Below are 23,106 nucleotides of genomic sequence, written 5' to 3' on the forward strand. Positions count from 1 at the left end.
GGGATGGCTCAGATAAAGAAGAAAAGGGATATTATTCACATTTAGTAACTGTCGTTTTGGAAGGGTGTGATTAGCAGAGTCAGAGTCCTTCTATCTTTTACTTACTTCCATTTACTTACTTCCAGGTGGTAGTAACTTATAAAAGGTTAGTTATACGGGAATCAGACCAACATCAATTAAAAGGACAATTAGTAGGACTAATATGCGGGAAGATTTTATATTATGGAACAGCAGAATGTTCTCACGTCGATAAACCCGAGATAGTTTTGTTATCTTTCATCATTTATTTTACTGTATTTTAGATGTATTCACCTTTTAGTATATAGCAATTTAAAAATTTAGAAAAAGTAGGTAATGAACATGAAATTGTAACACATACTAAGTGAGTGATCACATGTTAATCCAACACTGAGTTTGGGAAACAGATTGTCCACATTGTGTTTTTCTCCCTGTGTTACATCTTCCTAAACCATCTGAATGCCTCCCATCGAATTCTCCTGAATTTTATTTTTTTCTTATTGTCTTGTTCTCATTGTTTCTTCTCCTCCATAATATGCCCTTTATTCTTTCTGAATCTTTCTACAACCTGGTATCTTACAATGTGTGGATGCGGTGTGATTGTTGCTTTCACCTCTATACTCTAAGACATATCCTGCTGTTGATGATGATGATGAGTTTTGCCATATATGCATACATACATGCATACACCTGCCAGATATGCATACATATATGTATACACCTGCCAGATATGCATACATATGTGCATACATCTTCCAGATATGCATACATATGTAGATACATCTGCATTCCTGTCTAGGAAAAGTATAACTTATACGATTGTCAGAGAATCTAAGGTTAACTGTACCTAGTATTTAAATATAGCTGGACCACCCAGTGAGTTTGGGTTCACTTTTAAGAGCAGCAAAGTTTCTTACTGCACCTTTCCATCCTTGGAACAACAGCTGGAAGTATGATGTTTCCTCCTCAGAGGATCAATATTTTTTGATCCCTAATCTAGTAAAATGGCAAGATACCATAAAATGGAAAACTTTTCCCAAGGGCTAAAACATTCTTTGTGAGGAATCTGCCTCTTAGAAATGTGAATTTAGAAACATAAGTCAAAATGGAGGACTTTTCAAATATCTGTGAAGCTTCCTATTGTGAAGTGATGAATACAGCTGAGATACCGACTTTTTACCTTCTCAAAAGAGAAGTCAGGAGATATGTAATCTCTGAAACGTCATTGGTCTCCTTGAAACACTCCCTTGGCATTTCAATACTGTTCTATGTTCTTTTTTTAATGGGCTGTTAGGAGTGTCTGAACTGCTTTACCTTTGAAACTCAAGCTTTCTATAGTGTACCTCTCTCTGTGTTTGACATTGTTACACTGGCCACATACTTTGCCTTTTCCATTATGCACAGTTTTAATTGTTACAGCGGGAGCATCTATGGAAACATGTAAGGACAGGAAAATAGCATCACTGCTTCTGTTGCTGATGTTCTTCTGACACTCCGTTGGAAGTGGCTAGAGACAACATCGTCATGAGGTGCTAGGAGCATCAGCCTCATCTATCTTTGAAAGAAACTAAACTGTGTTTGAAAAGCTGCTTTCTTACAGTTCTGTCTCCTTCTTCCCTCTCAATTCAGAGCCGGATTCGGAGAATGTGGAATGACACTGTCCGAAAGCAGTCAGAGTCGTCCTTCATCACCGGAGACATAAACAGCTCAGCATCGCTCAACAGAGGTAGTTAGGAAATGATGTTTCCTAGCCATTGATTCCCTGAAGAATGTAGGAAGTTCTTAAATGCATTGCCACAGTGTTCTGACCCCTGTTCCGGTGAAACCTTGTAGGGATTGATCCCTGATGAGTGCAGTTTGTGTTCCGTTATCCACAGACTTTTTTTTTTAAATACTAAATTTTCAGGGAATTTTCTCAGAGAGAAATTATAACATGAGAAATGTCTTTTCCTAATCATCTGCTGCTGTTATAAACTGGTGGGAATGTTAGGCCTCATTGGAAGTATTGAAAATGGGTAATTACCTGGCTATATAGTCTGCTAAGCATCATAGAGCTCCAATTGTCCCAGGTATGAAGCAATTTTATCATCTTTGTGGAAGTAAAAAGATAGTGTCTAATTCATAGTTAAGGAAAGATAAGTCAAAATTATCTCTCACCTTAGTATTAAAAGATATATGTGAACAATGTTGGATATTTAAAGAGCTAGGAGTGAAAATGATTGTTTATAATATATTGTGAGTGGGGAGGATGCTGCCTGGTAACATTTGTGGAAAAGATGCTCCAAGATCATCACGTAGACTTTGACAAGAAGTTAGCATAGGTCTGCCATTTTGTATGTGAGAGAAGCAGCCAATCAAAGAGTCTCTCTCTCTTGTGTTTTGTGTGCATATGGGTGTGGGAGAGTCTGTCTGTCTCTCTGTGTGTGTGTGTGTGTGTGTGTGTGTGTGTGTGAGAGAGAGAGAGAGAGAGAGAGAAAGAGAGAGAGAGGAGAGGAGAGGAGGAGTCAGAAATACCATGACTGCCACAGAAATGAATACAGTTTGAAGTAAGTGATGGAAAGCACTTACATTACAGCTTTATCCAGGAAGCTATCGGTTTTATCATCTAAACTATTTTTGTTACTAACACAGTTGTTCTCATCTTAATGGCAAACAAATTGATCAGACTGTTTTAGGCCTGTTTCCATGAGTGTTCTATACTGTTACTTAGAAATTGTTCAGCTCTTCTGCTTTATATGATTAAGAACTCTTATATCTGAGCTTCACGGAGCCCCACAATAAAGAGCAGCACATAACAAACTGCTGGGCCAAATAGTGTGCAAGTCCTGTTTGGTGCAGACATGCATGGTTTACTCTAGCCTTGTTGAGGTTTGGTTTGCATTAGAGTCACTCAGATAGTACCTGTAATGAGCGATGGTTTAAATTTTTCTGTATCATGTTGTGACAAGTAAAAATAGTGAATAGGGATTTTCATCCAAAACCAAGAAAATGCATTAAAATGGAACAGGTCCACTCTTAGTCCTTTCATTCTTAATTTTTTATTCCCAAAATGATGCTCATTTTGAAAGTCCCCCTCAAGGACACTTCTTTTCAATGTAGTGCCCAGGTTTTCTTCATGAAAATTTAAAGAGACATAGGCATATTTGCACTTTCCCCTCTAAATGATCACTCCTGCTTCAGTGGCCTTGACATTAATTTGCTTCCTGTGTGACTGACATTTTTTGCTGTTAAATAATGCCATTTGGAGAGGTTTTGAAGTTTGACCCTACAAAGGAAACTAGCCTTCTCAGTGAGTTCCTGCCAAAGTATCTTGATTCCAGAGATCTCAGCAGCCACAGCAGAGTTGTTGCTTAGAAAAGGTGCGACGATAGGCTTTGAACGATATACTAGTCTCTGTGTTAATTATTTTTTTCTAGTGGTGTGATCAGATTTAATGTAAAAACACCATCCTATGTAAGATTAATAATACATGGTTTAGTGAGCTTTTTTTTTCTGACATTAGTGTAAAGAACATTTTATAACATGGCTTTTTATTTATTTCTCATTAATCCTCTCAAATTTCATCAATTTGGAATATAGCAATACAAAGATGACTGGGCCAGTTTCAAATAAATTCAGAGGAAATGAACCAATCTTGTATTGACTGATTTTACACGATTTCTACTCCTTTGAAGATATTTAATGAAGCTGTTAATTGCAGGGTCTTAAAATTCTTACGACGTGTCATGTTATTTTAGTCAAGAGCTGGGGAAAGGGTGAGAACGAGTGTTTGATGTGAGGTGTGCTCAGGCTGTGATCTTTTTCAAGATGTAGACTGTTCTTTTTACTCAGCACCCTGCTGCTCATCTCAAGGTCTTGTTCATTTCCTGTGTTAATTTCCCTGGAACACACCATGCTTCCCCAAATGTCTCAACTGAGAAACTCTTTATTTTATTTTTCTTTGAAAATTTCATGCCTGTAGACAATGTACCTCAATCATATTCATAATTCCCCTCCTGCCTTCTGTAGGACCACCTATCACATCGTCCTTCAAGTTCATGTCTTTCCATTTTTATTATTTTTTGCCTTACAGAGTCCATTAATGCTGACAACCTATGGGTATGGGGTCAGCCATGGCCAACTTTCAAGTGGCCACACTCCCAAAACATAGTGGCTCTTCCTCAGCCCTGAAGCCATCAACTGTCAAATGAAATCTAAACTGGGAATAGAGCCCCAGAAGAGCCTCCCCAATTCATCTCCTAATTTGTTTAAATCCCCATATGATTAGAACACTTTGAAAATTTATTTCTTCATGTTATATCTCTAAATTTAGCCTTTAACCTCCTTCTTTAATCTTGTCTTATTCCCCAGGATATCTTCCCTGCATTCAGGCCTGTGTATCATATGTAGGTATGTGACATCCAAGATTCATTTTCTAGATAAACATATCAGTCACCTCAGAAACATAAACAATCATATCTCTGTGCTCAAAAGATTATATCCACTACTATTGAAATCAACATTTTAGATACAACATCTTTGCATCTTCATTCATATATTCTAACCTTCCATTCACTCGTAGGTTCAGCTATAAAATTTTAAAATAATAATTCCATATCTAAGTGAGATATACACTCCCATTTTTGACTGTAAGAGCGTTGACCCTTGGAAATGACAAGAAGTGATTTTGGAAACTTTTAGTTTATATTTACTTCCTAATTCATATTACTGCTCAGTGTATCAGAAAAGTGTTTTAAATTTTGTGTGTCTTAACCTAGTTTCTTTCAATCACACCATCTCAGGCCCTATTAAGGATGAAGATGAAGATTCTGTCATGTAGGTCAGAGAGACTTTAAGTAACTTTTTGTTATTGTTTGGGTTCCTCTCTCTCTCTCTCTCTCTCTCTCTCTCTCTNTCTCTCTCTCTCTCTCTCTCTCTCTCTCTCTTTCTTTCTTTCTTTCTTTCTTTCTTTCTTTCTTTCTTTCTTTCTCCAGCTCAGATATTCTTTCTCTAAACAACTTGTCACATCATATATGTTGACTATATCAGATTATCTTTCTAAATTTTCCAGTATAACATACTTGATTGTTATCTGGACTTTATTTCTCGGTGTTATGTAAAACTCCAGAAGTGTGATTGGTGATTTTCAGTGTAAAGTCTTGGCACAGTACTGTAAATCTTGACAGATATTCAGTTCTTGAAACCAGAACCACAACAAAAGCAACATTTTTGGTGGCACAATACAGACTGGGAAAGGGACCTTCAGAGCAGCTGTATGGTAAATGTAGAATTTCAGCAGAGTGTGACTTCCCAAAGAAGCCAACATTTCCACAAGCTTGAGTGTCAGCAAGAGGATTTATTTACTGGTTTACTTAAATATTTACTGCATTGTTGGAAAGCTGTAGCTGTGCTCAACCCCAGCTCCTCCGAAGACTATATACAAATAAATCAAAATTTCTCCTCACTTCTGTATGCTGGCATAGAGGGAATGTAGTCAACTTTCCACTCCTAACTCCTGCTCATCATTTCTGCTTAGGAGATCTCATCTTCAACAACTGTAATCTAATACAAATATAAGATAATAGCAGCAACTGACAATTGAGTTTAATTCATTTTTCTTTTATATCTAAATAGAAATTATGATTTTGAAATAAGGTTTTATTATATTTTTGTTATCACAAGTATTATGGTTACATTTAATTTTCATTTAATTAAATTGAGTTCAGACTTTTTTGGTTAAGAATCAAAGTTTGCAAACTAGCTCCTCCAATGTCCAAGGATGCCTCAACCCGAGCCCTAGACTGTGGTGATTTCAAAGCTTTGCTTCTTCTGAATTAAAACAAAAGCATTTCCCCCTTCTTGTGAGATGGCCTGGCTAGTGTCACAGGCTTCCCTTTCTCCCTCACTTCCCTACCTCTGTTTTGCCACACAGGTTAATATGATCTAAATATTAACATATTCTGACAGGAAAGGCTCTAGGTATTTAAGCCAGACTGAGTTCTTTCATGTTGAAAGAATGACTTTTACACGTGTAGCACTTATCTATTCATGCAGATAGAGTCTCATTCCATGGTTAAGAGTTACATAGGTTTGCATAAACATTCTTAATCCAGGAATATAGTCAGTAAAACTGTGATGGCCTGTGGCTATTTATTTTCATAGATTTGTAAGGACACAGCTACCTACCATTAAAAACCTGGGCTGATCTGCTAGCAGCAAGTCTGGAGAAATGGGGAAAGATTGCCACCAGAAGACCTTTACAAATTTTGACTTGATTCCGTAGCCTCACACTGTAGTTCTCAGAATTATACAGTCTGATTCAGTGACCCCTGGCAAAGGCCTAAACCTCTTAGAGTCCTTGAAATAAGGATCTATATGGCATGAACACTGAGTCTTGCCAGTGTTTCAAGGAACCCAGCATTAAAATTCACCGTTCACTGCTCCGCATTTCCTTTCCATTGTACTATCCAGAAAATGATGGCATGAATGAATTGGTTCCCTAGATGCCAAGTCAAAGAAGTAGTGATAATTTACCTAGGATGATGCTAGCTCAAGGAGAGCCCCCCAAAAAGGAGAAAAAGAAAACAGAGTAAAGCAGACTTGTCCCTTCTAACAGAAAGAAATGTAAATTATACCTATCTATATTTATTTTCCAGTTTGATTTGAATCTATATTCTAGTAGCAACCAAATAAAGACAATGTATTTTTCTCTTGCTTATATCGTGGTATAAGCACACACTGTCTCCTGTTTACTTCAAAACTCCATCCTACCCTCCAGAAGCTTAGCGAACAGTAGTTTGATTCAGACAGCCTTCCTAAACAACCATTGTGTAGCGAGCAGGGATGTGAGTAGACCTGTTTTGAACACACATCTTCTCAGAGCCCCTGTTGTCTTTCTCAGGAGGCTGGTCACTGAAGCAGAAGCAACTTCACAATAAATCACCTGCTACCTCATTAATATTCAGGCTTCCAAACATATTTTGTTTTTATGCTTTTAAAGCGAATGCAAATGAACAAATGTAAGGGGCGTTTGACTGTGATTAATGACTTATATAAATTAAAGTTACTAGGGTAAAACAGCATACTCACTCAGTGCACTTTATTAATATCAGTAAATACGATTTGATTTATGTGCATAAAATAAGTGATGTTGCCCCAAAGCCTCGCTGTTCTGAAGGATTATAAAACCACTCACTGTAAATATTAACCAGCCCCTAATATAATCTGACATCTACTTCTGAAGTTTGCAAAACGATTTAATAATCTGCTTATAGTGGTAGCATAGCTTCATAAATCAGAACCGCATGCTCAACATACGTTTTGTTATGAGCAAGCATTATGAAGCACAAATGAGTATTCTGGGGCATAATTCAGCCTTTCCACTATTGTATTTATTCTGGTGTTTTCATTGCCCCTATGGGGGTGAGGACTTTCTATGTCAGTTTCTTCCTTTGTATATGACATCAGTAAAAATTCACAGTTTAAACTAAACCTAAAGAAGTATCATAAGATGAAGGAACCTCTTTTAGAAATCGAATTTGATAACCAAGTGCAGCATAAGTAATGATTTTAAAGGTGAGAAACCGACTCAATTAGAGGAGTCATGGTATTAATGTGAGTTATAGTTCAAGGAGGGCAAATGTGTTCATAATGAATATCCCATCCACAGGCAAAAGGAAATACATTACAGATCAGTTTAAGTCAGTCAGGGGCAAAATTCTCCCCATCCTTGAATAATCTCTTCAATTCATACTTCAGGGATACTTTTGAAAATATCACACACAATTCCATATTTCATTCTGGCATTTTCAGAAAGAGTTGGTTTGTTAGTTTGCCTCTGCCCTCATCATCTCCACTTCGTGTGCCTTCCCTGTATCATCCCCTGCACATCCCTAGTTCATCTCCCACATGTCTCTTGGATGCTCACCTTCAACGCCTCCTTCCCTCCCTCATGGTATCTCTTTCAGTTGGATAGCCTATGCCCACACTGGCACATCTGCACACCTTTCATTAAAAATCAGGATCCACATACAAGAGAGAACATTTAGGATTTTTTTCAGGCATATGTTTCATGTATTGCTGCTTTCAGTTTTATACGTGAGCCTTTTGAAAACAATTTTATATAAATTACATAGTGTAAGTAAATACCAAAAGTAGACAGTGGATTATACTCAGAGTTTGATGTCCTTAACTTGGATAACTCTTTTATATTACTAAGCAGCCACAGTTTCAAGGGCTCAGAAGTTTTATTGGCCAAAATGATCAAACCTATGAAATTTAATCTTTGAGACTAACTTCATACCATTGGTAGATTATAAAGATTTTGGTTATTAGGAAATGAATCAGTGAGTTATGTATGAATTCTGGAATCAACAAGATTTTTTAAACTAAGTTATTTTTATTAAGAAGGAATTCAGGCTTGATGCTGTTTTTGGTGGTTAAGAAAAGTAAGCCTGTTATCTTTGGACTTTGTGTAATATGCTATAAGTGCTCAGCCCTAGTGCATAGGTAAACAGAACACATAAATACATGTTTTGACCATGAGACATGAGGTTTAGAAGTGGCCCTAGATGGGAATTGGTAGGACACACCTGCTATCTCATCAATGAGGTGTCCAAGATGAGAGAATTTGGAGTGGCAGTCTGAACTAAGCAGTGACATATCATTTCAGCAGTAACAATTTAATTGAAACAAAGCAAAAGGTAAGAAAATAAAATAAAGGAACATAAGTTCATTAAACTTAGGAGCAGCTGCTTCATCTGTGCGAGCAAGTTTCATTGAGAATCCTGAGTCCCAACCCCACCACTGTTGCTTAAATTACCAGACTGTGTATGGCAATTTTTCCCAATTAATTTTTGAAGCCATCACTTAATATACAGTATATCAATTCCTTCTCTAGCAACAGGTTCACTGTGTTGCATCTGATACCACAGATAAAATAGCAAAGGAAAAAAAAAAAAACCTCCTAAATTTAAAAATCTTTAGAACAACATATAGGTTAGAATTAAAACCAAAACAGAACAAAATATGCAAGGGAGACAATGAAAACCAGAGATATAAATAATATATAAAAGAGGTTAGTCCTCAGATTGTATAAGTATTATCCATACATAAACTAAATAAAACCCAGTGATTCAGAAGCAAAAACAAAAGTACCAAAACAGACCGACAAAAAAACAAAAGGAATTTTGGAAAACGGGCTCTCTGGTCAGAAACATGTTTCACCATGTGAATGAGAGAGGACAGCAGTGACAGGAGGTAGCAACATACAAGTCTTACACTATTGAGTCTCAGCAAGAATTTGACAATCTGTGCTGCTCCAGGGAATGTGAGCTGATTAGACCTCTCCAGACAACTTTCTAGAGATGTATTATAAAGTAGCAGTAATGCACACATTGACCCAAAAACCTGACTTTTAAATATCAGTTATAGACAACCTCACCACTCTGGACATGAACCAATTAAGACAAAGTAGAAGGGCTGCGACAGGTAACTCCTCAGGTTCCAACCCAAAACTATGAATTGCAATATTAAAGAAGAGGCTGCAACTCAGCATTCAGCGTCCTTCATTTTATATTGAACTAACAATAAGCCATTCTGTACTTTGGAGGAAATGTGTCATTGAAATCCATCTTAATAGATTCCCAGTGAATGAAATAGCTGTTAAAAGAAGCTGAAATATCTCCAAACCATTTGAATGAAATTTAATAGGCAGGTTGATTAAAATTTAATAGCAAACTTGTTGGCTATTAAAAGTGCACAGTGTGATAAATCAAGGTGTCAGGCCTTCAATTTATGACTAAAGAAAAAAATGACAAATGAGCTCTTGACTTTCAACAAAATATTGCTTCTTTGACACTTTGTAACTTCATTCATTGTTTGAAATGAAACATTAAAATAGGAACTTACATTGCGAGTTATTTTACATAATTTTAAGGGAGCCAGACAGATAGTTGTTTTCTTAATAGCGTTAGTTGTTTTCTTAATAAATGACTTCATGTTGAATACATGAGATTATGTATTTCATAGTGTGAGCCTACAAACCGGAAATGAATATTGATCACATTGTCATAGATGAGAGTGAGGTACAGTTATTACTTTGTTATAAAGAAAAAGTAATGGAAAGAAAACCAAATATTTAAGATAAATAGTGTCTTTCGATGGTTTCTCTGAGGTTTTAAGAGGCTCTTTGTAAAATGAAACTACCTATTTTCATTTTACTAGCCTATTTTGCATAGCTTAATATAAAATAATCAAATCACATTGAAAAATATATGAGAGAATATTAGTGAACCCCTTGAAGGATCAGAATAAAATTCTGTTGAAATCTTTTTTGTTGAAGGGGATTCCAAAAATGCTTGAAAACCACTGTTTTACATATGTGCATGTGAGTCTACCAGCGTCTTGTTTGACCTTGAATCAAAAAAGTGTATGTTCAAACAAGATAGAATTACAAAGAACAGAATGGAGGATGAGTGAAGGAAAAGAATTATCATGGTAAAACTGATTAGGATAAACAGATATTCATCTTCTCTTTCAATAAGACATGGAACATGAGGCTTATTGTTTTGTATCTCTAAGGAAAGGTTGTATTCTCTTATTTTCTTGAATCATTAAGACTTCACATCATATCTTTTTATTTTTTTTTAAGCCTTCTAAATTTGGTGCTTCAATGAGAAATACAAGCACATTAAAAATGCAGTGGGAGGCATAGTACACCATACCAATCAAGTTATTTTTAGAGCTTATCAGTATACTTTTGTTAGCTGGCTGTCAAGAAGAAATGCTGTTTGAAATATTTCTCCCAATGATAAAATAGAAATTCAAGTGTGATCCAGACTTTCATGCTGTCTCAAATCTGTCTCCTGCTTCACAGTTTGAAAGCACACTGCTCAGAACTAACCCAGGTTACATAGTCATCCTGATGTCCTGATATCAGAACACGCACTCTCCTGCCAGAAGGAAAGAGGTAGAATGTTCTATGGGGAAACTCCCAGTTGAAACCATAAGACTTGCTATTTTACTGTTTGTGGTTCATTCATTCAAAAGCTTTTGTTATCAGTCTTAAACTTCATTTGTTCATAAAGGAAAAATTAAGTAAAGGACCCACCCTTTGAAGTGACTCTTTTTCCAGGCTTTACAACCTGATTGTCTCAAAATGCATAAGACAGCTTCTCTGGGTTGTTCAACATAGAACATGAATATCCATTTGATGTGCATTTTTTTTTTTTTTGCGTCAGAAATAAAAGGCTAAGGGATTGGCTCTAACTGCATATGTTGAAATTCAGTCTTAATTCCTTTTCAGATTTTTTACTAGACATCTAAATCTCACTTCTGTAGCAAGTATATAGGTATGAAAGGTAATAACCATTCCAAGTCCATTCACACTAGGAAATAGACATGTTTACATAGCTACTTCATTTTTAGCCTAATTTAGCTTGTATTTCTCCCTTTGAATTCTGACAGATACATTGGTTTGGTTGTTTGGGGACATTGTTGTTACTACCAAACATTTGAGAAACATTTTAGCACTAGAAATAGTTCTATAATTGTTTATTTCTGCCTGAACAATTTCAGTAGTAGATGCAGCCAGTGTTGTCTTTGAAGCAAAGAAGAAAATACCTTCAGTATTTGGCCAACGAGACCCCTTTAAAAATTCAAATTGGTAGTAGAGAAATGGTTAGGACGTTAAGGGTTCTTCTGACCCTTCAGATGATGTGGGTTTGGTTCATGGCACCCACATGGTGACTCCCAACTATCCAGAGAGTCTGATAGGCCATCTGCTGTCTTCTGCGGGAACCAAGTATGCAAAAATGATATGCATATTTATATGCAAACATTCTTACCCATAAAATAAAAGTGAATCACTCCTCAAAAATTATTCAAGTTTAATTTCATGACTCGTAGACAGCACCAATCTCAGGCCAGTTTTTCATTTATTAAGCAGAGGGTAGTTTTATTTCTTTTATTGGGCTCTACACACTTGGGACAGAGCATTTACAACAACCTCTGCACTAAGTTTCCCTGCAGCTTAAACACATTTCCGCATAGTTAGGTATCTCTGGTCCCCACAAATTTATTTGTGCCTCAGACTAACTAACCAGTAAGCTTAACTTTTCAGCTAAAAAACAGTGACAGATGGTCTGTAAACACTGAACTTCTTGGACGTCTTCAGCAATTTCACAGCTGCGAGAAGGGAAGTTTACAAATCAGAAGTCAGTTCCAGGAAAGAGGAAGAGACAAGGTAGACAGATTCCTGGAGAACACTTTCAGAATTCACAGTGACCTCCATCAATTGGGGAAACAGCCAGAAGCAAACAGAACAGACTGTGTCAGACTTGTGCAGTGCAGGACAGCCAGGGAGAAAAGATACAAGTACCTTTGAACACAAAAGAAGGAAGACAACAGACAGATTCTGTGCAGGTTTTCAGCTGAAATATTCAAGCACTGGTGACAAGCTGAATTTAATTTTAATGCTTGTTTCTCTCTGCATAGTTGGTGACACCATTCAAAAGTATAATTGCCTACCCCCATGTGAGTGCAATCTGTAGGAACAGGGAACTCATACTTCCTAAGGATTGTTCCCTTTAAGAGATGCTGACTGATAGCTAGGACATGGTAAGGTTGATGCTCTTAAAAAAAAAAAAAAAAAGCTGTAGAGTGTAAACACAGCTTGGAAAAGGTGATTTCTAATGTCGGATGAATCCTAAAAAGAGCAATGATTTGATTAAGAACATGTTTTCCTGTCTCTTCTGTAGCAATACATTCCGGGAGGAATCTCTGTCTTTATGCTGTTTGCAAAATAGCAGGTCATCTTGTACTATTACCGTCCCTTGTTCTTACCGCCGAAGCCCTCACTTGAAGTAATACTCAACATGTATATAACTAACATCGGTCTCAAATGGTACATGAGATATTTAAATGGCTGAGGATAGTAAGAAAGAAAACTGAATTTTAGATAGTCATTCTTTTCATTCTATCAGCAAAAGTCTCCTCATTCCCAAAGTAATGATTAATATACATTTCTATTCCAGAGTACCAAAGTATTTTCAAATGTCTTCATGATTATAGCATGAAAAGTAGATGAACCTCCAATGATGGCTGTCTGTGATTCCTTGTGACTTATATTATGGTCAGTAACTGACTGGCTCTGACATGCTTCAGAGTCTGAGGAAGTGTTTTTCTGGAATTGGGTTTTATGTAGTGAATACTTATCTTAATACCTACAAGCATTTCAGCCAATATGTTCAGCCTTTCTCAGCCGATGAAAATCAACCTTAGAACTCAGCTTGTTTTCCTGTATCCACAGTTGCACTGTCTAAAGTGTTTTGAAAGTATACTCCAGAATTCTAAAACATAAAATCAAATTAAATGCTTGGAGAACTGAAATGGAATGTTAAGACACAACCAGAGGGACTACCTGTAAACACTTTAATAGCATCACAAGAATTCATTCTGAAGTTCTTTCACTTCCAATACTTATCATTTTCCCTTTATGTTCTGGGACTTCTTATAAGATAAACAATAATAAAAAGTCTAAAATATTGAGCCATCACCTTCTTGTTTATACAGAATTATTTCAAAGTTGTTTGTTATTTACTGCATAGCTTCTTTTGCATTACTATAAAAATATTTTTACATTATAGCGCAATAAATATTTGATGTTTTTATGTTCACTTGTGTTGTGTGTGCAGTATATGTGTGTTTGTGTGTGTGTGTGTGTGTGTGTGTGTGTGTGCCTGTGTGTGTGTGTAAAGGCAGGCCAGAGCAAGTGGTTATCACATCTCTTTCTCTGTGATTTTCCATCTTTTTAGGGTAGGGGTGAGTGTGTACAGAAAAAAATCATGATAATTTTACAGCATTTTTCTTTTAATTTGAAAATTTTGCTAGTAAAATATAATTACATCACATTCTTCCTTTTCTCCTCCATCCTCTCTTTTACACCCCACCTTGCTATCTCTCAAATTCTTGCCTTCGATTTCCTTAATTGTTGTGGCATATACATACATATATATCCCTTAAATGTATCACTACAACTTATTGAGTCTATTTATATGTATAAGATTTTAGGGCCAGTTTTGAAAGTGGGTTTTTCAAGGAACCTGGAGCTTACTGATTTAGCAAGGGAAACTAGTAAGTTGCAGAGAAACTTCCTATCCACATCCCTAGCACTGCCCTGGTGTGTGTTCAACACTGCATGGGGCTTCTCATCTTAGTTGTAACTTAGTTGTGGGTCAGTGCCTTCATGGCTCGTGCTTTATCAACTGAACCATTTCTTTCCCACACTTTACATCTTACGTTATACAAAGCAAATGAAGAAAACCTGTGAAAATGTCTCCCCTTAGTTAGTATTCCAGTTAACTCCTGTTAGATGGTGTGTGGTAATTAAGAAACATACAGAGATTCAGGAATAAATCCTTATCCTTTTTTGTATTTGAAGGAATGTAAATATTTTGGGGTATTTTCTATTTTTAAGTTTTTGACATTTAATTTTAAGTTATATTTTTTCCTTTTCAATTTACATGGAGTGCTCATAAAGGGAAATTATTTGATTCAGAATACCAACTTTCTGTAGTAGACACAATTTACATATAATTTGTTTTTAAAAAAATGTTTCATGGAGTAAACCCTGTGTCCAAAAAACCATAAATATATAAAAAACCAAAAAAAAAAAAAAACCCCAACCCATAAATGTTTAGGCTTTAGGATCTTCTATTCTTGTCATAAAAGTACTGAAAGAAATTGTTTTTAACTTTAAAGAATTAATGTCTCATATGTATAATTCTTTGTTGAAAATAATGTCTTGACAGCCTTATTGCTTGAGTAAGAGCAGGCCTCGCGCTGCACTGTGCGGGCGTATTTGAATGAACATACAGCATAAAGTCCCTCAGCAGGTGCTGCAAAGTTCCTAGTGAAGCAGTGTGTTGATTTCCTTGCACATTCCACACAGGATATACAGAAGGCAAACAATGAGTTTTTGACTGGAAGATCTGATATTTTCATCTTTAGTGTGCTGACAAACTACATGCTGCCTTAAAATAATTCTTTGGTTTCTCACTTTGGTGGTTGAAGTAGTTGTCAGGTAACTAGCATCTTACCAGACAAACATTTATTATTTTAAAAGACATTAACACTGCTGTCGCCCAATTTCCCCTTATTGCCGTTAAAATATCTCTATGAGTGGAAAAGAGTTTTGTGTTGCTAACCCAATCTAGTTTATTTATATTATGAGTTAATTATAGATCTGTGTGTAATTGTATAAAACAATGTGGCGTTATCACATATTCCAGTATCTTCTGAAACTGAGCATCGCAATCAGGATATTGATCTGTAACTCTCCATTCATCCACTTTATTTCATCTGCTTTATTATGGCTGTGTTTGTGTGTTTATTTGTTGTGCAGTTTCATATTCAAGAAGATTATGCTTCCACTGTCACAGTCAATATGCAGAATGCTTTCATATTTCTATTACTGCAAGATATGTTCCTGTCACTATGGCCACTTACCATTTTGATCATCAGCAACCACCTATCTGTTTTCCTTTTTCATGATTTCCTAATATATAATAAATAATATATAATAAATAATAAACGGTATGAGATGGTATATGAATTTTGGATTTGGCTTTTCTCTCCTGCTATAATTCATAGAAATTTATCTAGTTTTTACTGTGAACGATGTTTTTTTTTTTCTTTTTTTGATTGCTTAGTCTTCTTCCATAGTAAGACATATGACACCATCTGTCTATCTTATCTACCAGTTGAAAAAAATACAGGCTCTTTCCTTTGCAGGGATATTAAGAAACACAGCTGCTATGAATTTTCATTTTCAGGTTGTAGCATGAATATGAATTTCAGTGACTCCAGTATCAGTGTACCAGAATACAGTTGCTGGATGGCCTAGAGAGTTTTCTGTTTAATGAAAAACCACCAAACTGTTCCCTAGAGAAACTGTCATTTTTACATTACCACCAGTGACAAGTGACCCATCGGATTTCTTTGTGTCCTTGTCCTATACTCGCTGTTACAGCTGCTTTTACTTTGTACATGTAGTGTTATCTGTCTATGACTTTCAGCCATTCTATATGGATAATTAAAGGTGTTTATTTTTTTATGAGCTTACCTAACACTTGAGCATCATTTCTGTGAAAACTCTGTTTATAATTGTCTACCTGTTTCCAACTGGATTTTGTATCGTTTTAGTACTGATTTTTAAACGTCTTTTGAAAGTGTTTTCAATGGTTTAGATCAAAACTGAATGACAAATTCTCATAAACTTAGAACAGATACATTCCCCCAGTCTACAACTTCTATGTTCACTTTCATATCTAAACTCCATATTCCCGTGAGTGCCACCTGTTTCCTGATACTGTGTGTGCCTGTGTTTTCTCACCCACATTGCCTCCTTCATCTGACATAAGTTATAATATAACATAACATTTTCATATATGGCCTAAGTATTTTCAGTATAATTATTCATGTTATCTTCTTCATTTGCTCCATTGGTTTTGTAGGTAGCAGGTTTTCATAGTTATGCTAATATGCTAGACACTAAGAATATCTGCAAACATATAAAACTTTGTTACTTTAGTAAGTCAAAGTTGGAACAACTAGTTGGAAAATGGAAAAAAAATGTATGTATGTGTGTACTGCTTAATACCATAAAGTTGATACTTTGTTTAAAATAAGAATCATACAGTGTTCACAGTATTTGTTAGGTCACCAGATTAGTATGCTTATATGGTATACTAATGAATAATTGTATTTTATTTTATTTTGATTAAATATTTTTCATAGAATTTTTAAGAAATATTAAATCGTTCTGTTGTGTCAACAGTTGCTCTCCAAATGAATGTTCAACCATACATGTAGCATTTTATTCTCTCTTTTTTTTAACTTTCGTGAAAAAAAAAGAAAAATATTCAATGGTTTCTGTGAATGAGGGAATGCCTTTGTTTAGTTTTATCTTTTCTTTCTGCATTTTAACCTTTTCTTTTGCTGGCTTTAGCTTTGTGTTTTGTTTGTTATGGATGGCAAGATTTCATTTATTTTCTTTAATTTTGGTTTCAATTCTTAGCAAGCATGGGGAAGAGATATATTCTTACATACCCCTTGGGAAAGAGAGCACGTTTAATGTGGCTTAATCAATACTGTAAATTCTTTCTTTCCCATTGACTCAAATATGTGCATCATTGAAATGTGTGTACCGGTGGCATCTTTTTTAAGTCTATTTAGCTGCTGCCTGTAATCAGGACTATGTCAATTGTTGTCATTCTAAATGTTTCCTTTCTTTTTTTCAAGCACATTTGCCTGATTGACCTTTTTTTTTTTCTCTGTCTTTCTATGGGGCTGCTCCAGGAGCCATGGCTAATCATCTTATAAGCAATGCTCTGCTTCGTCCGCATGGTACTAACAATCCCTATAATACATTGCTTGGGGAACCGGCGGTCTGTAACAACCCTTCTATCAGCATGTACAACACACAAGGTGTGCTGGAGTTTATCTTAATTTTTTTTTTCAAGTGAGAGTCCCACTTTATGTAGCTTTTACGGGCACAATCTATTTGATTTCCTCCTGCCTTTTCTTTGTTTTGGAAGCAGACACACAGAGTCCTTTTACATTCTACGCCTCCTGTTGCTTTGATTTTCCATTTTCCTTAGGTTTCCTTAGTGAGTAGACCCCCCATCTGATAAGCAAATGCCTGATCCATCAGTCCGTGTTTGTTTTCCTGTGCTGTTATGCTATGTTTTGTGTGGTGTGTCAGTACCTCCCTGTTATTCATTTATTTCTACATTAAATACCCCTACACTTACTGTGAGACATGAGAATATTTGTCCAAGGTAAGTAAGATAAAGGATGACTTGACTCAGTAGTCTTAATGTTAGAAGATTGAGGAAATAAATCTTCCTTTGCCATACCTTGAAGTTCACTCTGGGCACCAGACATTAGTATTGATGAAAGCATTAGATTAACTCGGGGAGGGGGGAGTACATTGACCTAAGGCATGGAAGAGAAAGCAGGCTGGAAGGCAGCAGCCACCCCACTTCTCTCTCAGCTCCCACAAGGCCTAGCAGAGTTGGTCCCCGCAAGCCACAAAACTTTTTTTTTTATACTGTGGCTTCCTGTGAAGATCGTTTCTTTGTGCATTGTCTAGTTTGAAAAGTATGTAAATTTTTTCTCTCAAAAAACAATAAAAATCTTATAGGATAAGCTTGATTTTTCTACCTTCTAAGAGCATAGTTATTGGTTATGGGTACAAAAGCATCTTTAAGTATCCAATTTCTGTGCATGTTAAAGGACCACAAAAATAATTCAAGTATAAATTGCACAAAATAAAAATCCTACCTAGCGAGCCCTTACTGAAAATGATGTTTCGTTGCTTTCTTTAAACTGAATGTGATAGATTACAATCGATTTCTGCTATACTCAGAATATCAGGTAGTTTGTTTGTGTTTCATTTAATTTGAGGTGACTGTGGTGTGATTGTGTAAACTTATGGTCCATGCAGTGTGCCAGCAGTGTCTCACACCATCTGAGCTTGCCCAGGTAGCTCCTTCTCAGATGTAAATGATGATCTGAAAGCTTATTTTAAAGCACCAAAGTTAGCCATCACATGGTGACTTTAAGATATAAATGGGACTTTCGATTTTATCAAGTTTCTTAACAATGGCAAGGCTAAGATTCACAAACCTTGAACATTTTTGCTGAAAGCCTTTGGAGAGGAAGAACAGACATTACGAAATCCTCATTTGTTGATGTCTGTAAGGATCAATTCTTCTTCTATCAGTAACCCCCACACCTCAGGATCCCATATATTGACGACTGAAGCGCTCAGTTTGCTTTTCCATATGTATGTAGATCAGCTTGAGTATGCTGCTTAGGTTAACCTCTGGAGCAAAGAAGAGGCCCATGCTGCGTTATCCTTTGGTGATCTTCTTAATACTAAAGGCAGCCAATGTGTTTTCCCCTTTTCCTTCTGTTTCCCTAATGGAACAGAACTATCAAATGAGACCGTGTTCTGGCCCATTTCATGGTCTCCCTCTCTTGTACTGTCTCTTGTTTGTCAGGGTCACTCTTCTGTTGTGGTGCCTATGAACTGTGCCCTACACAGGATGCCAGATGTGGTTTGGCAGAACAGTCTATTAGAAAAAGACAAAACAAAACATTTTACTTTGTTCTTCGGAGGCCAACTAACAAGTAAATATGTCATTATAAACAATTTAAAACCTGCTGAAATATTATCTCATTTTAAATGATGTTAAGTGGCTATTTGCACCATATTTGCTAATTAAGTGTTCTCAATATTATTATGTTTATAGAAGATGTTGGCAATGGTTTTAAGCACTATATTTAGATTATATTTCTTTTGCTTTTCGTATATAATTTATAATTGCTTATGGAAGAAAAACTAGCAATTCTTAATTGAAATGTTTTTCCTAATTAATATTTACCTTTCTGTCATTATCCAAAAAACAAAAAAAAATCAAGGAGTTTTAAAATTATGGAACAAATGTAAAACCCGTTTCCATACGTGAGTTCCAGTTATGAAATCCTCTTGGTAATCTCAAACTCAAGTTTAAAGCCATTCTGGGTTGTGTTCCTAGACAAAATACATGTCATAAAACCAAAATATTTACAATGTAAAATTTAAAATCATGCCATATAGACACAGTGTTACATAATTCACCACTAGACATTGTTATACAAAGTTATCAATAAATATACAGACTCCACCCAGATGAATTTGTCATTTATTTCACCAAATTTAATAAATGCTAATGATTATTCTTAAAAAGAGCACTTAGGTCATTTTGTTCTTTTTAAAGTCAAAGTTGAAATTGTGTAGCTTATTTATGTTACAGTTTTTATTTATGTTATAGTTCTCATTTATGTTATAGTTCTTTATAAGACATAAAGGAACTATACTAGTGCTTGAAGCAAGTTTTGAAAAACTAGCAAAATATAAATCTCAATGATTGTCATATTGCTGCAAATCTTATGCTTTCAGGTGAATGCACATATATTCTTATTGGCAAGGTGAAAGCGCTCATGAAATATGGGTGGCTTGGTATGTACTAGCGAGGTTCATATTGAATTGCCACTTAATTCTGTTTTGTGCATCCTCTAATTCACCTGTGCCTGTGCTCTTCAGGCATTGAAACATTCAGTTTGGAAGTGGTCATGCTTGCTTGCCTTTTCTTAAGATTTGTGGAAAGGTATTCATACTGTTCCCGAAATATATGGAGTTAGAAATAACAAGAAAATACATTTGTTATACTAAATTGAGAGACTATGCATAAAAATATCTAAAATATCATATATGTTATTTCTGGACCATTATCTTCTTGTCAGTATGAGACATTTTATCAGGATAAGTCTCATTGAAAAAAACTGTCAAAACAACACTATATAAAGAGAAAAATTACGATTTTACCAAAATAAATATAGTTTTCAAAGTAGTTGAATTCAAATTCGAAACTTTAAAGAACAACCTAAACTCATAGGGCAGGATGCAGTGAAAGAGTACATTATATTTGCTAGGAGTTCAAAGTTGGGTAGAATATACATTAATATTACCTTATGGTTCCACAGCCCTGTGGCAGACCAGCACAGGAGAACAGATCTAGGAGAAATCTAGCCTCCTTTCTGTTTCTTCCTCCTCTAAGTTAACAGCGTGGCATCAGCTCAGGCCCAGGCTCCTTTGATCTCAGTTCCTTTGCTGAATGAGTCAAAATGAGACTAGCAGCATTTGTACCAGTTGGTCAACAGCTCACTGATTATTTTGAATTCTCCTTCTAAAGCAAATTCAAAGTTTTAGCTGGGATTTACATTACATTTTTTAAAAATGTGATGTATCTCTTTTGTAAGAGGATAATCAATACTTAAAATATAAAACTATTCCTTCAGCCAGAGAGTATGACCAAAGTGTGCACATATCAAAACATCTGCTCATAAATTTGTGCAATTAATAAACACTGACAAAAATATTCATATTTTTTAAAAGGCTGTGTTTTCTGAAGTGATATGGCCCAGTAGTTTCCTTGGTTTTTATTCTTGGATATTTTAACCTTCCTATAAACAAAAGAATAAGGAAAAGTAATCTCTGATTACAGATAGATTTTTCTTGGAAAAAAATGGGTGGCTTGTCTTTAAAATCATCTACTCTTAAAATATTTTGTAATGTATGATGATACTGCAATCTAAAGAAAACTTTCTATTTTGGGTGGAAGCTTTTCTCTTATTGAGAGGCAGAATAATAGATGGATTTAATATTTCCCTGTAGTTTAATACCTTATTAATGTGAGCTTCAAAAAGCACAGGATTGATCTTCTCATTTTTAACCAATGCAACATCTCTACGATTTAGCTACGCTTTTTAGTACAAGTTTAGATTTTACCAAATATAATTTATAAGTAATTAATCTTTCTAAATTTGTTTTATTTATTTATACTATTAATGGATCTCTAATAGAAGATAAAGATAACTTTATTTTTATATTATATAAACAATACAACAATGTGTAAAATAGAGATTGTGATTTGACCCCATTTAAAACAAACAAACAAACAAACAAACAAACAAACAAACAAAATCATCTGTCTATAGCCACAATGGAGTAAAATAACCCTGGTGCAGAACACAAGGCACAAAAGAACAATTATGTCAACCTAAATTCCAGTTTTCTTTCTGTATCATATTTTTATTTTCACTACTAATTTCTAAGAATGGATGTCGTTCCTTATAAGCTGGTACTTTCTAACATCACATCCGTGTCCTATCGAACCACAGCAGTAGAAACAGTCACGGATCACCCTTTTTTTGACTCTGGTTTGTGTGACAATTTGAAGTGTAATATGTGTGTATAAGAAATCTGTGAGCTGTAGCAACACTTATTAAAAAGCCCCATTTTACTTGGTGTGTGTTAAGCGGGAGGGCTCTTGTTTTCTGACTAACACTGTGGTGTTTGAATTGTGGTAAACCATGTAACACAAACTCGTGAATTGGGGGACAGTGGGGATGATTTCCCGTGACTCCTTTTGCTGCATATCATCAATTTGCTTTTGACTCATGTTTCCCCTGCTGTCGCTGTAAGCTTACTTGTTGTTTTTTCTTTCCTTTTCTTCATGCTGTCGTTTAGAGCCCTACAGAGAGACAAGTATGGGAGTAAAGCTAAACATTGCATATCAAATGTAATTTTTTTCAGTTCACTTTTATTGCATCACATATAGATGATGTAGTTATTAAAAACAGTTCATCTCACAATTTCAAAATTTAAAAGGAAAACAAACCTATCAGTCAACTTCTATAAATATCTGCCAATAGAGATTAGATGCTCTCGTTGCCTGATTCTTTTATTCTGTCACATAACCAACATAATTGCTAAGTCTCATGTATTGTTTGTGTGAGTTAAATTGTTTTTAAATTAAGCATTTATTTTTCTTTGCAAAGTAACCCATAAACTTTTAATTTTACTTAGTGCATTCCATCATTAAACATGTGTCCCATTGCAAACACGCCCACTTTATTTTCTACCGCTGTTTTAACCCTGATACCAAATGCATTGACAACGAAATTAAAGAAAAAAAAAGTTTCAATGCATCCGCAACATAATCATAACCATTTAACATATCATACCAGCCGCTCTAACAGCAGTCACCTGTCATACTCAGCCCTTTTAAAGCATTTACTTTTTTTCCTTAACATTGTGAATTTGTGTACTAGATATTTTATGACATGAAAATAAACCGCTTCAACCTATGTCTGTGGTGACTGCTTGTTAATGGATTTTATGAATTGCTCATTTTGAAAACTGTTTTGTGTGAATGCAAAGTATGCAAAAGTCCATGTGAAATTGGCGTGAACATGTGACATGTCCTTTCAACTGTCATTGAACCGGCTTGTCAGAAACATAATTGCATCACAGATATAGAATGAGCGTGATATTTTCACAATTTAGAAGTGTATCAAGAGGTTTAAGAAAATCCTTCAAGGAAATTTTTGGACATACCCTTTCTTATTTATCAGCATTGGTTAAATGTGTAGGTGATTTTTTTTTCTTTTGTGGATGTGCTTAAAGTAATTTATGAAGCTATTATAGATTCTTGAACT

The 23,106-nt window shown here is 35.4% G+C and overlaps 1 protein-coding gene across 23 annotated transcripts in view; it reads left to right on the forward strand.

Moving 5' to 3' along the window:
• Nucleotides 1-23,106, forward strand: part of Adgrl3 (adhesion G protein-coupled receptor L3) — a 762,557-nt gene that overhangs the window by 707,612 nt on the left and 31,839 nt on the right. For 9 of the 23 annotated variants that reach the window (XM_029477372.1, XM_029477362.1, XM_029477368.1 and 6 more), the window contains 2 exons: nt 1,648-1,744; nt 4,369-4,407. In XM_029477372.1, coding sequence (XP_029333232.1) covers nt 1,648-1,744; nt 4,369-4,407 — 136 coding nt within the window. Of the gene's footprint in view, nt 1-1,647; nt 1,745-4,368; nt 4,408-17,355; nt 17,485-22,135; nt 22,188-23,106 lie in introns of all 23 variants that reach the window. The other 14 variants (XM_029477382.1, XM_029477369.1, XM_021162045.2 and 11 more) reach the window with 4 other exon arrangements.

This window comes from Mus caroli, chromosome 5, assembly GCF_900094665.2.
Source record: "Mus caroli chromosome 5, CAROLI_EIJ_v1.1, whole genome shotgun sequence".
NCBI classification, from domain to species: domain Eukaryota; kingdom Metazoa; phylum Chordata; class Mammalia; order Rodentia; family Muridae; genus Mus; species Mus caroli.